The following is a 17928-nucleotide window of genomic DNA, read 5'->3' as shown; positions in this document are numbered from 1 at the left end:
ATTTTGTGTTGTTGTTTTGTGTGTGTACTTATGTGCAGTCTTGAGTTTTTTGCCAATTTAATAAAAACTATTTTTGATACTGGTATATATATATGGAGGTGTTCCTGTCTATGTGGGCATGATCTTTTTCTTGCTCTTGCACCATTTATAATAAACATCTATATTTGCTTGGTGCGTTCCGCTAGCCGTAACACCTAATCCGCAACGTGTGCACATAGCCTAACTTTGTGACCATTTCTGTGAAATCTAAAAACTTTTCTTCATCGAGATTGCAGAAATGTACTTGGGTGTATTATATAACACAAAAAGGACCTCAAGGCACATATTATTTCCAGCGGGGCCTGTCCTTTTAGAACCCCTGACGATGTCACACGGCCAGCCAATCACAGTAATGTCACTACCAAGATGGTAATCCCCGCATGCTCATTGGCTGAGTAACAAAAGCCAAAGATGAGGGGCAGGCGTTAGTTTAAAATAGGAACCTATCCAAGCACCGTGATACTCGAGTGATAACGGAGTGTCACCAAGCAGGGTCGCTCATCCCTGCTCGTTGCTAATGGCTGTAACCATGGATACCTACGGTTCTACGCTGCCTACACATAAGCGAGATTTCGTCGTTTTTTTGACTGGATGTGTCTAATTGCAGGTGTTTGCTAATATTATGCCACCTACTACATATTGGTAGGGTCTTGGAGCCTGGACTGTAGCGGCAGAGCACATGACTCAGCGCCACGCATTCTCTATGGAGCATCTCCACTACGTGCTGGCACCGAGATGCCCCATTCTAGCTGCTGCCCGGGTGGCCACATTGTTTGCACTGCCACCGACCAGGCTTTCTTTTCCCTGGCCAGCCCCCGCACTATGGCTGACTGGAAGCTAGAGACGACACCACACACGTGTACAGCTGGGGGGCAGGGATGGCACACGGGGTCCCCGTCATCCGGTGCTCACACCACACCCCGGTGCATGCAGCAGCTTCGGCGTATTACTTCATGGCTCTGTCACCGGCGCGCTCGCCCCTCCCCCAGTTTTCGTCTCTCTTGTGAAGCCGCGCTCTCTGTACTACTCCGCGACCTTTCTATGGTACCGGCCGCCGGGCGGATGTGACGTGTCGGGATGCGCACGACACCGCGGGTGAGGCTCGGTATGTGCTGGGATTTCGCTTCCCTGTGATATGCAGCAGAGCTCTAGAGAAGCGTGAACTGGGATTTATTTTTTGGGGCCGGGACTACATTGATATTCCTACTCTGAGTAAAAGAAGTCAGGTTTCCGTTCATAATATCTGGAGCTCCCTCTAGTGGTGATCTGTAAGTAAGGACGCTGTGACGTCATCCTGCCAGTGTGTGACTATGGCCTGCGCAGTGTGGAGGAGAGCTCTCTGCTTCCTCACCTCTCCTGACTACCCAGAGCATGCGCAGTGTGGAGGAGAGCTCTCTGCTTCCTCACCTCTCCTGACTACCCAGAGCCTGCGCAGTGTGGAGGAGCACTCTGCTTCCTCACCTCTCCTGACTACCCAGAGCCTGCGCAGTGTGGAGGAGCGCTCTCTGCTTCCTCACCTCTCCTGACTACCCAGAGCATGCGCAGTGTGGAGGAGAGCTCTCTGCTTCCTCACCTCTCCTGACTGCCCAGAGCCTGTGCAGTGTGGAGGAGAGCTCTCTGCTTCCTCACCTCTCCTGACTGCCCAGAGCCTGCGCAGTGTGGAGGAGAGCTCTCTGCTTCCTCACCTCTCCTGACTTCCCAGAGCCTGTGCAGTGTGGAGGAGAGCTCTCTGCTTCCTCACCTCTCCTGACTGCCCAGAGCCTGCGCAGTGTGGAGGAGAGCTCTCTGCTTCCTCACCTCTCCTGACTTCCCAGAGCCTGTGCAGTGTGGAGGAGAGCTCTCTGCTTCCTCATCTCTCCTGACTGCCCAGAGCCTGTACAGTGTGGAGGAGAGCTCTCTGCTTCCTCATCTCTCCTGACTACCCAGAGCCTGTACAGTGTGGAGGAGAGCTCTCTGCTTCCTCATCTCTCCTGACTACCCAGAGCCTGTGCAGTGTGGAGGAGCACTCTGCTTCCTCACCTCTCCTGACTTCCCAGAGCCTGTGCAGTGTGGAGGAGCGCTCTCTGCTTCCTCACCTCTCCTGACTGCCCAGAGCCTGTGCAGTGTGGAGGAGCACTCTGCTTCCTCACCTCTCCTGACTTCCCAGAGCCTGTGCAGTGTAGAGGAGCGCTCTCTGCTTCCTCATCTCTCCTGACTACCCAGAGCCTGTGCAGTGTGGAGGAGCGCTCTCTGCTTCCTCACCTCTCCTGACTACCCAGAGCCTGTGCAGTGTGGAGGAGAGCTCTCTGCTTCCTCACCTCTCCTGACTTCCCAGAGCCTGTGCAGTGTGGAGGAGCGCTCTCTGCTTCCTCACCTCTCCTGACTACCCAGAGCCTGTGCAGTGTGGAGGAGAGCGCTCTGCTTCCTCACCTCTCCTGACTACCCAGAGCCTGCGCAGTGTGGAGGAGCGCTCTCTGCTTCCTCACCTCTCCTGACTACCCAGAGCATGCGCAGTGTGGAGGAGAACTCAATGCTTCCTCACCTCTCCTGACTACCCAGAGCCTGTGCAGTGTGGAGGAGCGCTCTCTGCTTCCTCATCTCTCCTGACTGTCCAGAGCCTGCGCAGTGTGGAGGAGCGCTCTCTGCTTCCTCACCTCTCCTGACTACCCAGAGCATGCGCAGTGTGGAGGAGAACTCAATGCTTCCTCACCTCTCCTGACTACCCTGAGCCTGCGCAGTGTGGAGGAGCGCTCTCTGCTTCCTCATCTCTCCTGACTGCCCAGAGCCTGCGCAGTGGGGAGGAGCGCTCTCTGCTTCCTCACCTCTCCTGACTTCCCAGAGCCTGTGCAGTGTGGAGGAGAGCTCTCTGCTTCCTCACCTCTCCTGACTGCCCAGAGCCTGTGCAGTGTGGAGGAGAGCTCTCTGCTTCCTCACCTCTCCTGACTACCCTGAGCCTGCGCAGTGTGGAGGAGAGCTCTCTGCTTCCTCACCTCTCCTGACTGCCCAGAGCCTGCGCAGTGTGGAGGAGCGCTCTCTGCTTCCTCACCTCTCCTGACTTCCCAGAGCCTGCGCAGTGTGGAGGAGCGCTCTCTGCTTCCTCACCTCTCCTGACTTCCCAGAGCCTGCGCAGTGTGGAGGAGCGCTCTCTGCTTCCTCACCTCTCCTGACTTCCCAGAGCCTGTGCAGTGTGGAGGAGCGCTCTCTGCTTCCTCACCTCTCCTGACTTCCCAGAGCCTGTGCAGTGTGGAGGAGAGCTCTCTGCTTCCTCACCTCTCCTGACTGCCCAGAGCCTGTGCAGTGTGGAGGAGAGCTCTCTGCTTCCTCACCTCTCCTGACTACCCTGAGCCTGTGCAGTGTGGAGGAGAGCTCTCTGCTTCCTCACCTCTCCTGACTGCCCAGAGCCTGTGCAGTGTGGAGGAGAGCTCTCTGCTTCCTCATCTCTCCTGAATGCCCAGAGCCTGTGCAGTGTGGAGGAGCGCTCTCTGCTTCCTCACCTCTCCTGACTACCCTGAGCCTGTGCAGTGTGGAGGAGCGCTCTCTGCTTCCTCATCTCTCCTGACTACCCTGAGCCTGTGCAGTGTGGAGGAGAGCTCTCTGCTTCCTCATCTCTCCTGACTGCCCAGAGCCTGTGCAGTGTGGAGGAGAGCTCTCTGCTTCCTCACCTCTCCTGACTGCCCAGAGCCTGTGCAGTGTGGAGGAGAGCTCTCTGCTTCCTCACCTCTCCTGACTACCCTGAGCCTGCGCAGTGTGGAGGAGCGCTCTCTGCTTCCTCATCTCTCCTGACTGCCCAGAGCCTGCGCAGTGGGGAGGAGCGCTCTCTGCTTCCTCACCTCTCCTGACTTCCCAGAGCCTGCGCAGTGTGGAGGAGCGCTCTCTGCTTACTCACCTCTCCTGACTGCCCAGAGCCTGTGCAGTGTGGAGGAGCGCTCTCTGCTTCCTCATCTCTCCTGACTGCCCAGAGCCTGTGCAGTGTGGAGGAGCGCTCTCTGCTTCCTCATCTCTCCTGACTGCCCAGAGCCTGTGCAGTGTGGAGGAGAGCTCTCTGCTTCCTCACCTCTCCTGACTGCCCAGAGCCTGTGCAGTGTGGAGGAGCGCTCTCTGCTTCCTCACCTCTCCTGACTGCCCAGAGCCTGTGCAGTGTGGAGGAGAGCTCTCTGCTTCCTCACCTCTCCTGACTGCCCAGAGCCTGTGCAGTGTGGAGGAGAGCTCTCTGCTTCCTCACCTCTCCTGACTACCCTGAGCCTGTGCAGTGTGGAGTAGCGCTCTCTGCTTCCTCACCTCTCCTGACTACCCTGAGCCTGTGCAGTGTGGAGGAGAGCTCTCTGCTTCCTCACCTCTCCTGACTTCCCAGAACCTGCGCAGTGTGGAGGAGAGCTCTCTGCTTCCTCACCTCTCCTGACTGCCCAGAGCCTGTGCAGTGTGGAGGAGAGCTCTCTGCTTCCTCACCTCTCCTGACTACCCTGAGCCTGTGCAGTGTGGAGGAGAGCTCTCTGCTTCCTCACCTCTCCTGACTTCCCAGAGCCTGCGCAGTGTGGAGGAGAGCTCTCTGCTTCCTCACCTCTCCTGACTGCCCAGAGCCTGTGCAGTGTGGAGGAGCGCTCTCTGCTTCCTCACCTCTCCTGACTTCCCAGAGCCTGCGCAGTGTGGAGGAGCGCTCTCTGCTTCCTCACCTCTCCTGACTTCCCAGAGCCTGTGCAGTGTGGAGGAGCGCTCTCTGCTTCCTCACCTCTCCTGACTTCCCAGAGCCTGTGCAGTGTGGAGGAGCGCTCTCTGCTTCCTCACCTCTCCTGACTGCCCAGAGCCTGTGCAGTGTGGAGGAGAGCTCTCTGCTTCCTCACCTCTCCTGACTGCCCAGAGCCTGTGCAGTGTGGAGGAGCGCTCTCTGCTTCCTCACCTCTCCTGACTTCCCAGAGCCTGCGCAGTGTGGAGGAGCGCTCTCTGCTTCCTCACCTCTCCTGACTGCCCAGAGCCTGCGCAGTGTGGAGGAGAGCTCTCTGCTTCCTCACCTCTCCTGTCCTGACTTCCCAGAGCCTGCGCAGTGTGGAGGAGCGCTCTCTGCTTCCTCACCTCTCCTGACTGCCCAGAGCATGTGCAGTGTGGAGGAGAGCTCTCTGCTTCCTCACCTCTCCTGACTGCCCAGAGCCTGTGCAGTGTGGAGGAGCGCTCTCTGCTTCCTCACCTCTCCTGACTTCCCAGAGCCTGCGCAGTGTGGAGGAGCGCTCTCTGCTTCCTCACCTCTCCTGACTTCCCAGAGCCTGTGCAGTGTGGAGGAGCGCTCTCTGCTTCCTCACCTCTCCTGACTTCCCAGAGCCTGTGCAGTGTGGAGGAGAGCTCTCTGCTTCCTCATCTCTCCTGACTGCCCAGAGCCTGTGCAGTGTGGAGGAGAGCTCTCTGCTTCCTCACCTCTCCTGACTGCCCAGAGCCTGTGCAGTGTGGAGGAGAGCTCTCTGCTTCCTCATCTCTCCTGACTACCCAGAGCCTGTGCAGTGTGGAGGAGCGCTCTCTGCTTCCTCACCTCCTGACTACCCAGAGCCTGCGCAGTGTGGAGGAGCGCTCTCTGCTTCCTCATCTCTCCTGACTACCCAGAGCCTGTGCAGTGTGGAGGAGAGCTCTCTGCTTCCTCACCTCTCCTGACTACCCAGAGCCTGTGCAGTGTGGAGGAGAGCTCTCTGCTTCCTCATCTCTCCTGACTGCCCAGAGCCTGTGCAGTGTGGAGGAGCGCTCTCTGCTTCCTCACCTCTCCTGACTACCCTGAGCCTGTGCAGTGTGGAGGAGCGCTCTCTGCTTCCTCATCTCTCCTGACTACCCTGAGCCTGTGCAGTGTGGAGGAGCGCTCTCTGCTTCCTCACCTCTCCTGACTACCCTGAGCCTGTGCAGTGTGGAGGAGCGCTCTCTGCTTCCTCACCTCTCCTGACTACCCTGAGCCTGTGCAGTGTGGAGGAGCGCTCTCTGCTTTCTCACCTCTCCTGACTGCCCAGAGCCTGTGCAGTGTGGAGGAGAGCTCTCTGCTTCCTCATCTCTCCTGACTGCCCAGAGCCTGTACAGTGTGGAGGAGCGCTCTCTGCTTCCTCATCTCTCCTGACTGCCCAGAGCCTGTGCAGTGTGGAGGAGCGCTCTCTGCTTCCTCACTTCTCCGGACTACCCAGAGCCTGTGCAGTGTGGAGGAGCGCTCTCTGCTTCCTCATGTCTCCTGACTACCCTAAGCCTGTGCAGTGTGGAGGAGAGCTCTCTGCTTCCTCATCTCTCCTGATTACCCAGAGCCTGTGCAGTGTGGAGGAGCGGTCTCTTCTTCCTCATGTCTCCTGACTACCCTGAGCCTGTGCAGTGTGAAGGAGAGCTCTCTGCTTCCTCATCTCTCCTGACTACCCAGAGCCTGTGCAGTGTGGAGGAGCGCTCTCTGCTTCCTCATCTCTACAGACTACCCAGAGCCTGTGCAGTGTGGAGGAGCGCTCTCTGCTTCCTCATCTCTCCTGACTGCCCAGAGCCTGTGCAGTGTGGAGGAGAGCTCTCTGCTTCCTCATGTCTCCTGACTACCCTGAGCCTGTGCAGTGTGGAGGAGAGCTCTCTGCTTCCTCATCTCTCCTGACTGCCCAGAGCCTGTGCAGTGTGGAGGAGCGCTCTTTGCTTCCTCATCTCTCCTGACTGCCCAGAGCCTGTGCAGTGTGGAGGAGCGCTCTCTGCTTCCTCATGTCTCCTGACTACCCTGAGCCTGTGCAGTGTGGAGGAGAGCTCTCTGCTTCCTCATCTCTCCTGACTACCCAGAGCCTGTGCAGTGTGGAGGAGCGCTCTCTGCTTCCTCATCTCTCCTGACTACCCTGAGCCTGTGCAGTGTGGAGGAGCGCTCTCTGCTTCCTCATCTCTCCTGACTGCCCAGAGCCTGTGCAGTGTGGAGGAGAGCTCTCTGCTTCCTCATCTCTCCTGACTGCCCAGAGCCTGTGCAGTGTGGAGGAGCGTGCTCTTCTTCCTCATCTCTACAGACTACCTAGAGCCTGTGCAGTGTGGAGGAGCGTGCTCTTCTTCCTCATCTCTACAGACTACCTAGAGCCTGTGCAGTGTGGAGGAGCGCTCTCTGCTTCCTCATCTCTCCTGACTGCCCAGAGCCTGTGCAGTGTGGAGGAGAGCTCTCTGCTTCCTCATCTCTCCTGACTGCCCAGAGCCTGTGCAGTGTGGAGGAGCGTGCTCTTCTTCCTCATGTCTCCTGACTACCCTGAGCCTGTGCAGTGTGAAGGAGAGCTGTCTGCTTCCTCATCTCTCCTGACTACCCAGAGCCTGTGCAGTGTGGAGGAGCGCTCTCTGCTTCCTCATCTCTACAGACTACCCAGAGCCTGTGCAGTGTGGAGGAGCGCTCTCTGCTTCCTCATCTCTCCTGACTGCCCAGAGCCTGTGCAGTGTGGAGGAGAGCTCTCTGCTTCCTCATGTCTCCTGGCTACCCTGAGCCTGTGCAGTGTGGAGGAGAGCTCTCTGCTTCCTCATCTCTCCTGACTGCCCAGAGCCTGTGCAGTGTGGAGGAGCGCTCTTTGTTTCCTCATCTCTCCTGACTGCCCAGAGCCTGTGCAGTGTGGAGGAGCGCTCTCTGCTTCCTCATCTCTCCTGACTACCCTGAGCCTGTGCAGTGTGGAGGAGCGCTCTCTGCTTCCTCATGTCTCCTGACTACCCTGAGCCTGTGCAGTGTGGAGGAGAGCTCTCTGCTTCCTCATCTCTCCTGACTACCCAGAGCCTGTGCAGTGTGGAGGAGCGCTCTCTTCTTCCTCATGTCTCCTGACTACCCTGAGCCTGTGCAGTGTGAAGGAGAGCTCTCTGCTTCCTCATCTCTCCTGACTACCCAGAGCCTGTGCAGTGTGGAGGAGCGCTCTCTGCTTCCTCATCTCTACAGACTACCCAGAGCCTATGCAGTGTGGAGGAGCGCTCTCTGCTTCCTCATCTCTCCTGACTGCCCAGAGCCTGTGCAGTGTGGAGGAGAGCTCTCTGCTTCCTCATCTCTCCTGACTGCCCAGAGCCTGTGCAGTGTGGAGGAGCGTGCTCTTCTTCCCCATCTCTACAGACTACCTAGAGCCTGTGCAGTGTGGAGGAGCGTGCTCTTCTTCCTCATCTCTACAGACTACCTAGAGCCTGTGCAGTGTGGAGGCGCGCTATCTGCTTCCTCATCTCTCCCATGTTGCGCTTAGTACCACCTGCATTCTGTATTGTGTTTGCAAACACGTGAATGAGTTGCAATAACAGTAGTCCTCTGAAAGGGGTATTGCTAGGTTATACCTCAATAATAAATACAGCCTAAAATGGAAAACATAGCAGTGACCCTCCCCAACCTGCTCACCATGTGTGGTAGCTAATGGTAGAGAGACCACACCTAGAAAATGGTAGGACACTCCAAGTTGTGAATCATCATAACCAAGAAAAAAGCTGGAGTACATATATGATGTAGTATGAAAGGTATACGTTTATTACATACTATATACAAGACAATACATTTTAAATACAGTTTCACAAAATTACATGTTCAGCAGGAAATGCAGGATAGAACCAAAGAATAGTGTGACCTCCTAATACTGCTACAAGTATATTCCATAGTTAAGTGCTTAGTGCTTTAAAGATAGATAGGGAAAGAAAACAGTATGAAATAAATCAAGTATACTGGCATATGTAAAAGTTCAACATCACAAGGAGCTCATCATTGTAAATATTTCCCCAGCCCTGAATTTCTTACCCAATTTGTCCACATCGTGCTGCCCCAATGCGCCTTTAGTATCTGCTTCATTGGGGGCAGTACATGAGAAGGGGTAATATACAAATTACAGATATCACTTACAGTAAACAAACTAGCAATGACAGACTGATACAGACGGGCGAGCACCCTGCCCTTGCGGGTTCACATTCTACAGGATTATGGCGAAGGAGACAATAGGTTGAGGGTTACAGGAGCTCCGGTGTTGGTGAGGCAGTATCTCCTGTAGTGATGAGGAGGCAGCGGGGACAGTGCAGGCTGTAAGGTTTCCTGTAGAGGTGGGTTTTCAGATTCCATCTGAAGGATCCGAATGTGGTTGATAGTCGGACGTGTTGGGGCAAAGAATTCCAGAGGATGGGGGATATTCGGGAGAAGTCTTGGAGGTGGTTGGATGAGGAGCAAATAAGTGTGGAGGAGAGAAGGAGGTCTTGGGAGGACTGGAGATTACGTGAGGGAAGATATCGGGAGATTAGTTCAGAGATATATGGAGGAGACAGGTTATGGAAATGCATTTATTGTCTTGTATATAGTATGTAATAAACGTATACCTTTTATACTACCTCGGGTATGTACTCTGGCTTTTTTTTTTTGGTTATGTAGGTTACACCTCAGTCTGATCTGTAGGGCTCAACCTTTGGGACTCCCCTTGATCCTAAAAAATGATGGGTGCACCTCACATCACCGAGTGATAGTAGGATTACCGTAGATAAGGTCATGCCATTTGGTCCCCAGCACCATCCCAGAATACACTGTTTCCTTCCATAGGTCCTGTCATGGGATGGCCCTGGAGCAAGGGTAGACACTGGTGGAGCCATGACCCTTTCTTCCAGGAGGTTCTCCGCTTCTCTCTTTGGTGCCGGGGCCTCACCTTCCTAATGCAGGTGAGTAGAGTTATGGAGCGGTGCTGGTGGCATCTAACTGCCAGAACAGAATGCAAAATAAATGCCTGTTTCTCTTCACAAGGTTGGGTTCAATCTCCTGCTGCCCGATCACAACGCTGATGCCTTTTCTCCACCAAGACTCGGAGCGAGTTCCCTGGGTGACCATGTAGTGGAACTGTTTTGTGCTGGCTTAGGACGATGGGATGCAGAACACTTCCTGTTTATAGCGGAGCATGGCTATGTGTATGAACACAATATGGCTTTCTTCCCGCTCCTTCCAGTAATTATCGGAGGCCTAGCACGAGGACCACTTCTGCCACTAGCGGGGCTGTTGAGACTGCGTAGCCGGTTGCTGATTTCTTCTGCCTTTCTAAACTGTGTATGTTCTACGCTGGCAGCAGCATCATTGTACCTACTTGGATGTGTGACATTGCAGTCCCGCCATTCAGCGTTCCTTGCTGCACTTCTGTTTTGTATGAGCCCAGTTTCCATCTTTATGACTACTACCTACTCTGAAAGTCTCTATGCACTGGCGACATTTACTGGGCTGTGGCAACTGCACAAGGCAAGGACTTTCTGTGCCGCTGCCTTTTTCTCTCTTGCCTCTGCTGCTCGCTCCAACGGACTAGTTAATGCAGGCTTCTTGATACACTCCGCAGTAAAGGCTGTGGTACAGAGGAAAGGGAATTGCAGGCAGTTGATGAAGACTGGATATGGCATTATTTTAGTTATTTTACCTTTTGCGCTCTTCCAAGGTTTTTGTTATGTCAAATCTTGCCTTGAATCTGATGGAAATGACCAAATACCTCAAGCACTAGTAATGCTAGCTATGGAAAAGGGATACCGTGTGCACAAGAAATCCATTCCTGCCTGGTGCTCATTTAGTTTTCCGCTAGCGTATTCACATATACAAAGTGAATATTGGGATGTTGGACTGTTTCGATACTTCAAGCTCCAGCAGCTGCCCAACTTCCTGCTGGCTCTACCTGTACTAATTCTGAGTGTATCTACCATATTGGAATATACCTCGTCCAATCCAGAGCTATGCCGAACACTGGGCCTGTGCAAAGTGCAGGGTAAACCTGCAAATGGATTCTATGGACCTCAAGTGTTCGTCTATGTGGCACATCTTGCAGCATTAACGGGGTTTGGCTTCCTGTGTATGCATGTGCAGGTAAATATGCCCACAGTAATCTATGAAATGTTAATCATATATGGTTATGTTAATAGAGAAATTAGTGCTAAAGCTGTCCAACATGAAATCCGGATGAGATTGAGAAAAATGGTTACAATATGGTGAAACTAGAAGATCTGACTCTTCGCAAGCTGTTCCTGATCCAAACGTAATTTTAATGGGTATCCACAGACCTAAGCAACATGGAGTTGTTGGTAGATTAGTATATGGGTACTGTTTATATCCTGTACTCATTAAGGCTTGTTTCACACTTGCGTTTTAAAACGCAGCGTTTTTAACGCAAACGCATTTGATGCAAAAACGCATGCGTATTTGCATTTAAACGCGTTTAGATGCGTTTAAACGTGTTTTTCCCTGCGTTTGCATTTTTGAAACGCATAATGAGAAGTGTGTGACAGCTGCCAATCATCAAAATCAACTAGAAAACCCACTATAAACATAAATACTTAGGGTTAGGGTTAGGATCCCTAGTAACCCTAGGGATCCTAACCCTAACCCAAACTCTAACCCAAACTCTAACCCAAACTCTAACCCAAACTCTAACCCAAACTCTAACCCAAACTCTAACCCAAACTCTAACCCAAACTCTAACCCAAACTCTAACCCAAACTCTAACCCAAACTCTAACCCAAACTCTAACCCAAACTCTAACCCAAACTCTAACCCAAACTCTAACCCAAACTCTAACCCAAACTGTAAAACAAACTCTAACCTAAACTCTAACCCAAACTGTAAAACAAACTCTAACCCAAACTCTAACCCAAACTCTAACCCAAACTCTAACCCAAACTCTAACCCAAACTCTAACCCAAACTCTAACCCAAACTCTAACCCAAACTCTAACCCAAACTCTAGCACAAACCCTAACACAAACTCTAACCCTAACACAAACCCTAACCCTAGGGATCCTAACCCTAACACAAACTCTAACCCTAACACAAACCCTAACACAAACCCTAACCCTAGGGATCTTAACCCTAACATAAACCATAACCCTAGGGATCCTAACCCTAACACAAACTCTAACCCTAACACAAACCCTAACACAAACCCTAACCCTAGGGATCCTAACCCTAACACAAACCCTAACCCTAGGGATCCTAACCCTAACACAAACCCTAACCCTAGGGATCCTAACACAAACCCTAACACAAACCCTAACCCTAACGATCCTAACCCTAACACAAACTCTAACACTAACCCTAACGCTAGGGATCCTAACCCTAACACAAACTCTAACCCTAACACAAACCCTAACCCTAGGGATCCTAACACAAACTCTAACCCTAACACAAACCCTAACCCTAGGGATCCTAACCCTAACACAAACCCTAACTCTAACCGTAACCCTAAGGGATCCTAACCCTAAGGGTTAGGGTTAGGATCCCTAGGGTTAGGGTTTGTGTGAGAGTTTGTGTGAGAGTTTGTGTGAGAGTTTGTGTTACAGTTTGTGTTTTAGGGTTAGGGTTTGTGTTAGGGTTAGGATCCCTAGGGTTAGGGCTAGGGTTAGGATCCTTAGGGTTAGAGTTTGTGTTAGAGTTTGTGTTTTAGGGTTAGGGTTTGTGTTAGGGTTAGAATCACTAGGGTTAGGGCTAGGGTTAGGGCTAGGGTTTGTTAGGGTTAGGATCCCTAGGGTTAGGGCTAGGGTTTGTGTTAGGGTTAGGATCCCTAGGGTTAGGGTTAGGATCCCTAGGGTTAGGATCCCTAGGGTGAGGGTTAGGATCCCTAGGGTTAGGGTTAGAGTTTGTGTTAGAGTTTGTGTTTTAGGGTTAGGGTTTGTGTTAGGGTTAGGATCCCTAGGGTTAGGGTTTGTGTTAGGGTTAGGATCCCTAGGGTTAGGGTTTGTGTGAGAGTTTGTGTGAGAGTTTGTGTTACAGTTTGTGTTACAGTTTGTGTTTTAGGGTTAGGGTTTGTGTTAGGGTTAGGATCCCTAGGGTTAGGGCTAGGGTTAGGATCCCTAGGGTTAGAGTTTGTGTTAGAGTTTGTGTTTTAGGGTTAGGGTTTGTGTTAGAGTTTGTGTTTTAGGGTTAGGGTTTGTGTTAGGGTTAGGATCCCTAGGGTTAGGGTTTGTGTTAGGGTTAGGATCCCTAGGGTTAGGGTTTGTGTGAGAGTTTGTGTGAGAGTTTGTGTGAGAGTTTGTGTTACAGTTTGTGTTACAGTTTGTGTTTTAGGGTTAGGGTTTGTGTTAGGGTTAGGATCCTTAGGGTTAGGGCTAGGGTTAGGATCCCTAGGGTTAGAGTTTGTGTTAGAGTTTGTGTTTTAGGGTTAGGGTTTGTGTTAGGGTTAGAATCACTAGGGTTAGGGCTAGGGTTTGTGTTAGGGTTAGGATCCCTAGGGTTAGGGTTTGTGTTAGGGTTAGGATCCCTAGGGTTAGGGTTAGAGTTTGGGTTAGAGTTTGGGTTAGAGTTTGGGTTTTAGGGTTAGGGTTGGGGGATGGCTTATAAGTGTGTATTCTTGTGTTTTTCTATAAAAACGCATGCGTTTTTAAACGCATGCAAACGCATGTGCTTAAAAACGCATGCGTTTACATAGACATCAATGGGTTTTTTTACCGCGAAAAACGCATGTGTTTTTTTCGCGGCAAAAAAACGCCGCTAAAATTACTACATGTTGCATTTCTGCAACAAAACGCATGCAGTGAAAAAACGCATGCAGTGAAAAAACGCGTCAAAACGCATGCAAAAAAAGCATGCGTTTTTAATGTTCAGTATAGGAGAAAAAAAACGCATGGGTTTTTTACCGCAAAAACACAAAAAAATGTGTAATGTAATAGTACAACAAGGTGGTAAATGTTGTTTGTGTATTTGCAGGTGCTAACGAGGCTCCTCTTTTCATCTTGCCCTGTGCTCTATTGGTCCTGTTCACATGTGCTGCACAAGAATGAACCATGGATTTGGGGTATCAAGAAAAGTAAAACTGCCTCCAATCCAGTCCTTCAATTATTTTTGGGATGGACTTCACTTCAAGGAAGGACACAAATTATTCTTGGTTATTTCTTAGGGTACTGGGTGATTGGAACTGCCTTACATGTGAACTTCCTTCCTTGGACATAATGGGCACAGTTTGGTAATGGGTGTTCGGAATATTTTATTATAAGGACAATGAACTGTAAATAAAAATGTATAATCTTTGTAATTATCACGGTGTGGCTTTTGATGTGCTACAACTGTCATGAATGAAATCCACTTTATTATGGTAAATCCCCACATCTGTGGTTATAGGCTCAATAAAACCGGTTTTAAATGTTAGCGCTTGTTGTTTTAGTCCAGTGAGTAAAAACAAATGATGTGAACAGTTCCATGATACAGTATGTTTAGAGAGAGGTACAGTACTACAGCTATATTTTAGGTAGGTGTAGGGAAAAGGTAGGAAAGTAAGCATGCGTTCAAAACTAGAAGTGTTAATAGTTTGCATTTTAACCCGTTCATGACCTTGGGATTTTCCGTTTTTCCGTGTTCGTTTTTTGCTCCCCTTCTTCCCAGAGCCATAACTTTTTTATTTTTCCGTCAATATGGCCATGAGGGCTTATTTTTTGCGAAACAAGTTGTACTTTTGAACGACATCATTGGTTTTAGCATGTCGTGTACTTGAAAACGGGAAAAAAAATTCAAAGTGCGGTGAAATTGCAAAAAAAAGTGCAATCCCACACTTGTTTTTCGATTGGCTTTTTTACTAGGTTCACTAAATGCTAAAACTGACCTGCCATTATGATTCTCCAGGTCATTCCGAGTTCATAGACACCAAACATGTATAGGTTCTCTTTTATCTAAGTGGTGGAAAAAAAATCCAAACTTTGCCAAAAAAAAAAAAAAAAAAATCGCCATTTTCCAATACCCGTAGCGTCTCCATTTTTCGTGATCTGGGGTCGGTTGAGGGCTTATTTTTGCGTGCCAAGCTGACGTTTTTATTAATACCACTTTTGTGCAGATACGTTCTTTTGATCTGGCATTTTCTGGCATTTCAATTTTTTTTCTCGCTACGACGTTTAGCGATCAGGTTAATCCTTTTTTTTATTGATAGATCGGGCGATTTTGAACGCGGCGATAACAAATATGTGTAGGTTTGATTTTTTTTATTGTTTTATTTTGAAAGGGGGGTTATTTAAACTTTTTTTTTTTCACATTTTTTTTTTTAACTTTCGCCATGCTTCAATAGCTAGAGGCTAGAAGCTGGCACAACTGGATCGGCTCTGCTACATAGCAGCGATCATCAGATCGCTGCTATGCAGCAGAAATGCAGGTGTGCTATGAGCCCCGACTACAGGGTGGTGCTCACAACTACCGGGGATCAGTAACCATAGAGGTCTCAAGGACCTCTATGGTTACAATGCAGAAGCATCATGTGACGGGGGTCGTCGATATGCGCATTTCCGGCCGCACGGCCGGAAGCGGTAGTTAATTGCCACAGTCTGCGTTTGACAGCGGCATTTAACTAGTTAATAGCGGCGGGTGAATCGCGATTTCACCCGCCGCTATTGCGGGCACATGTCAGCTGTTCAAAACAGCTGACATGTCCCGGCTTTGATGTGGGCTCACCGCCAGAGCCCTGCATCAAAGCGCGGTACGTGACCTCAGATGTACTATCCTGTCCGAGGTCAGAAAGAGGTTAAGTAATAAAAAATAGTGAACCAAATTAAAGTAAATCAATATTTGGTGTGACCTTCAAAACTGCAGTTGGATCTAGAAAAATTGATTACAGTACTCGCAGTAACTCACTGGGAGGTTGTTGCAAACATCTTGAAAAACTAGGCGGAGATCTGTGTATGGAAGCTTGAACAAATCCTTTATTCATCTTTGTCATCTCAGACAGACTCAGGCCATGTGCACACGTACAGTATTTTTCACGTTTTTTCGTTATAAAAACGTTAAAAAAAGCTTACATATGCCTCCTATTTACAATGTATTCCGCATTTCTTGTGCAAATGTTGCCTTTTTTTCCGCAAAAAAATTGCATCGCGGAAAAAAAAGCAACATGTTCATTAAATTTGCGGAATTGCGGTGACTCCGCACACCTAGGAGTGCATTGATCTGCTTACTTTCCGCATGGGGCTGTGCACACCATGCGGGAAGTAAGCAGATTATGTGCGGTTGGTACCCAGGATGGAGGAGAGGAGACTCTCCTCCACGGACTGGGCACCATATAATTGGTTAAAAAAAAGAATTAAAATAAAAAACAGTGATATACTCACCTTCGATGTCTTCCTGCCTATCATCGGTGCATGCTGCCGCTTCCGTTCCTATAGATGCTCTGTGTGAAGGACCTGCAATGACGTCGCGGTCTTGTGATTCGTCGCGTGACCGCGACGTCATGGAAGGTCCTGCACACACACACCATCTATAGGAACGGACGCCGCTGAGGAGATCGGCTGTCTGCGGGTGAGTATAACCATTTATTTTATTTTATTATTTTTAAACATTCTATCTTTTACTATTGATGCGGCATAGGCTGCATCTATAGTAAAAAGTTGGTCACACTTGTCAATCTGTCAGTCAGTTTTCCAAGCGATGCTGCAGATCGCTTGGAAAACTTTAGCATTCTGCAAGCTAATTACGCTTGCAAAATGCTAAGAAAACCGGGAAAAAAACGCAAAAAAAAAAAATGCGGATTTCTTGCAGAAAATTTCCAGTTTTCTTCAGGAAATTTCTGCAATCCTGACGTGTGCACATACCCTCAATGTTGAGATCAGGACTCTGTAGGGGTCATATCACTTCTAGGAGTCCTTGTTCGTCTTTACACTGAAGAACATTAGCTCTAAATTTATCCAGCAGGACAATGACCTGAATTATACAATCTTTGGGTAAGTTCACACAGGGCATTTTTTTTCTGCAGCAAAACCTGATCATCTTGGCAGGAAAAAAGCTGCGCCCAAAACGCAGGTTTTGGTGCGTTTTTTTCATGCGATTTGTTTTTTCTCTTTGTGCATGCCAATTATTACTAATATTTATATAGCACCATTAATTCCATGGTGCTGTACATGAGAAAACAGTTAAGTGCAGAGTTATAGGTATCGATGACTGTAAACAAATTTACAATGACAGACTGGTACAGAGGGGAGAGGACCCTGTCCTTGCGGACTTACCTTGTACGGGCCAATAAAGTTGAGCGCACACAGAGAAAAAACAAATAACTTCCTGTAGATAGATAGAACAGATAGCTAGAATAGATAGAATTAATAGATACATTACCTGCGGTAACGTCTTCCCGGGCATTTTCCCATGGTCCGGAGGTTACCTCAGGTCAGGCTGTGAGGAAGCGCAGGCTCGGTGACTTCACCGCTAGTTACTGAGCCTGCGCCCGCTCCGTCTCCTTCATTCCCCAGTACTTACAGCCGGGAGCGGTCACATTATCAGCGCTCCCGGTTGTAAGCTTCATCTCCCCCAGATACTGCGTGGGACACTCGTTATATCGGACTACGACAGATCAGGGAGTATACTTTTGGTTAATTATTTTATTTTAGATCGATGGCTTCATTTGGAATGGCAGAATAATAAAATGGTAGAACTGTATGGAGTTTTATTTCATTAAAAGACTTTTCTGCATGTGTGTATTTAACCCTTTAATTACTATAGGATTAGTAATGGATAGATGTCTTATGGACGCCTCTCCATTACTAAGCCGGCTTAATGTTACCTTTCAATAGTAAGGTGACATTAACCCCTCATTACCCCACTTGCCTCTGCTACAGGGCAAGTGGGAAGAGCCGGGCAAAGCGCCAGATCTGGCGCATCTAATAGATGCGCCTTTTCTGGGCAGCTGTGGGCTGCTATTTTTAGGCTGGGGGAGGCCTATATCAATGGCCCCTACCAGCCTGAGAATACCAGCCCCCAGCTGTGAGCTTTAGCAAGGCTGGTTGTCAAAAAAGGAGGGGACCCCAAGCAGTTTTTTTAAATTTAAATAATTCTTTTAAAAAAGCGTGAGGACCCCTCTATTCTTGATAACTAGCCTTGCTGACAGCTGGGGGTTGTAGCCCCCAGCTATGAGTTTTATCTGACTGGTTATCAAAAATAGAGGGAAACCCATGCCGTTTTTAAAAAAAATGATTAATAGCACAGGAGCGGCAGGTGAAAACTCCCATCCGCTGCTCCTGCTCTCACTGTAATTAGCGGCTGTAG

At 49.7% G+C, this 17928-nt stretch overlaps 1 protein-coding gene across 3 annotated transcripts; it reads left to right on the top strand.

Annotated features, from left to right (window-relative positions):
* Window positions 1-691: 691 nt before the first annotated feature.
* On the top strand, window positions 692-14064 carry PIGV (phosphatidylinositol glycan anchor biosynthesis class V). 3 transcript variants are annotated; one of them, XM_069756748.1, is made up of 4 exons: window positions 692-1134; window positions 9506-9621; window positions 9704-10795; window positions 13627-14064. In XM_069756748.1, exons 2-4 carry the CDS (start codon window positions 9514-9516, stop codon window positions 13867-13869), a joined length of 1443 nt encoding a protein of 480 aa, XP_069612849.1. In that variant the 5' UTR covers window positions 692-1134; window positions 9506-9513; the 3' UTR covers window positions 13870-14064. The 3 variants fall into 3 exon arrangements, with proteins under 3 accessions (XP_069612849.1, XP_069612847.1, XP_069612848.1); XM_069756746.1 differs by having other exon boundaries at window positions 950-1144; XM_069756747.1 differs by having other exon boundaries at window positions 1119-1307.
* Window positions 14065-17928: the final 3864 nt, after the last annotated feature.

Source organism: Ranitomeya imitator, chromosome 3 (genome assembly GCF_032444005.1).
Source record: "Ranitomeya imitator isolate aRanImi1 chromosome 3, aRanImi1.pri, whole genome shotgun sequence".
Lineage (NCBI taxonomy): Eukaryota > Metazoa > Chordata > Amphibia > Anura > Dendrobatidae > Ranitomeya > Ranitomeya imitator.
This window is presented reverse-complemented; position numbering and strand designations above follow the sequence as displayed.

Excerpts from the sequence above, each read along its gene's own strand:
- PIGV (XM_069756746.1), top strand. The coding sequence starts at position 1,117 with ATGCGCACGACACCGCGGGTGAGGCTCG. Across the intron at positions 1,145-9,505 it reads GACACCGCGGGTGAGGCTCG|GTCCTGTCATGGGATGGCCC; the intron begins GTATGTGCTGGG and ends TTCCTTCCATAG. Across the intron at positions 10,796-13,626 it reads TCCTGTGTATGCATGTGCAG|GTGCTAACGAGGCTCCTCTT; the intron begins GTAAATATGCCC and ends GTGTATTTGCAG.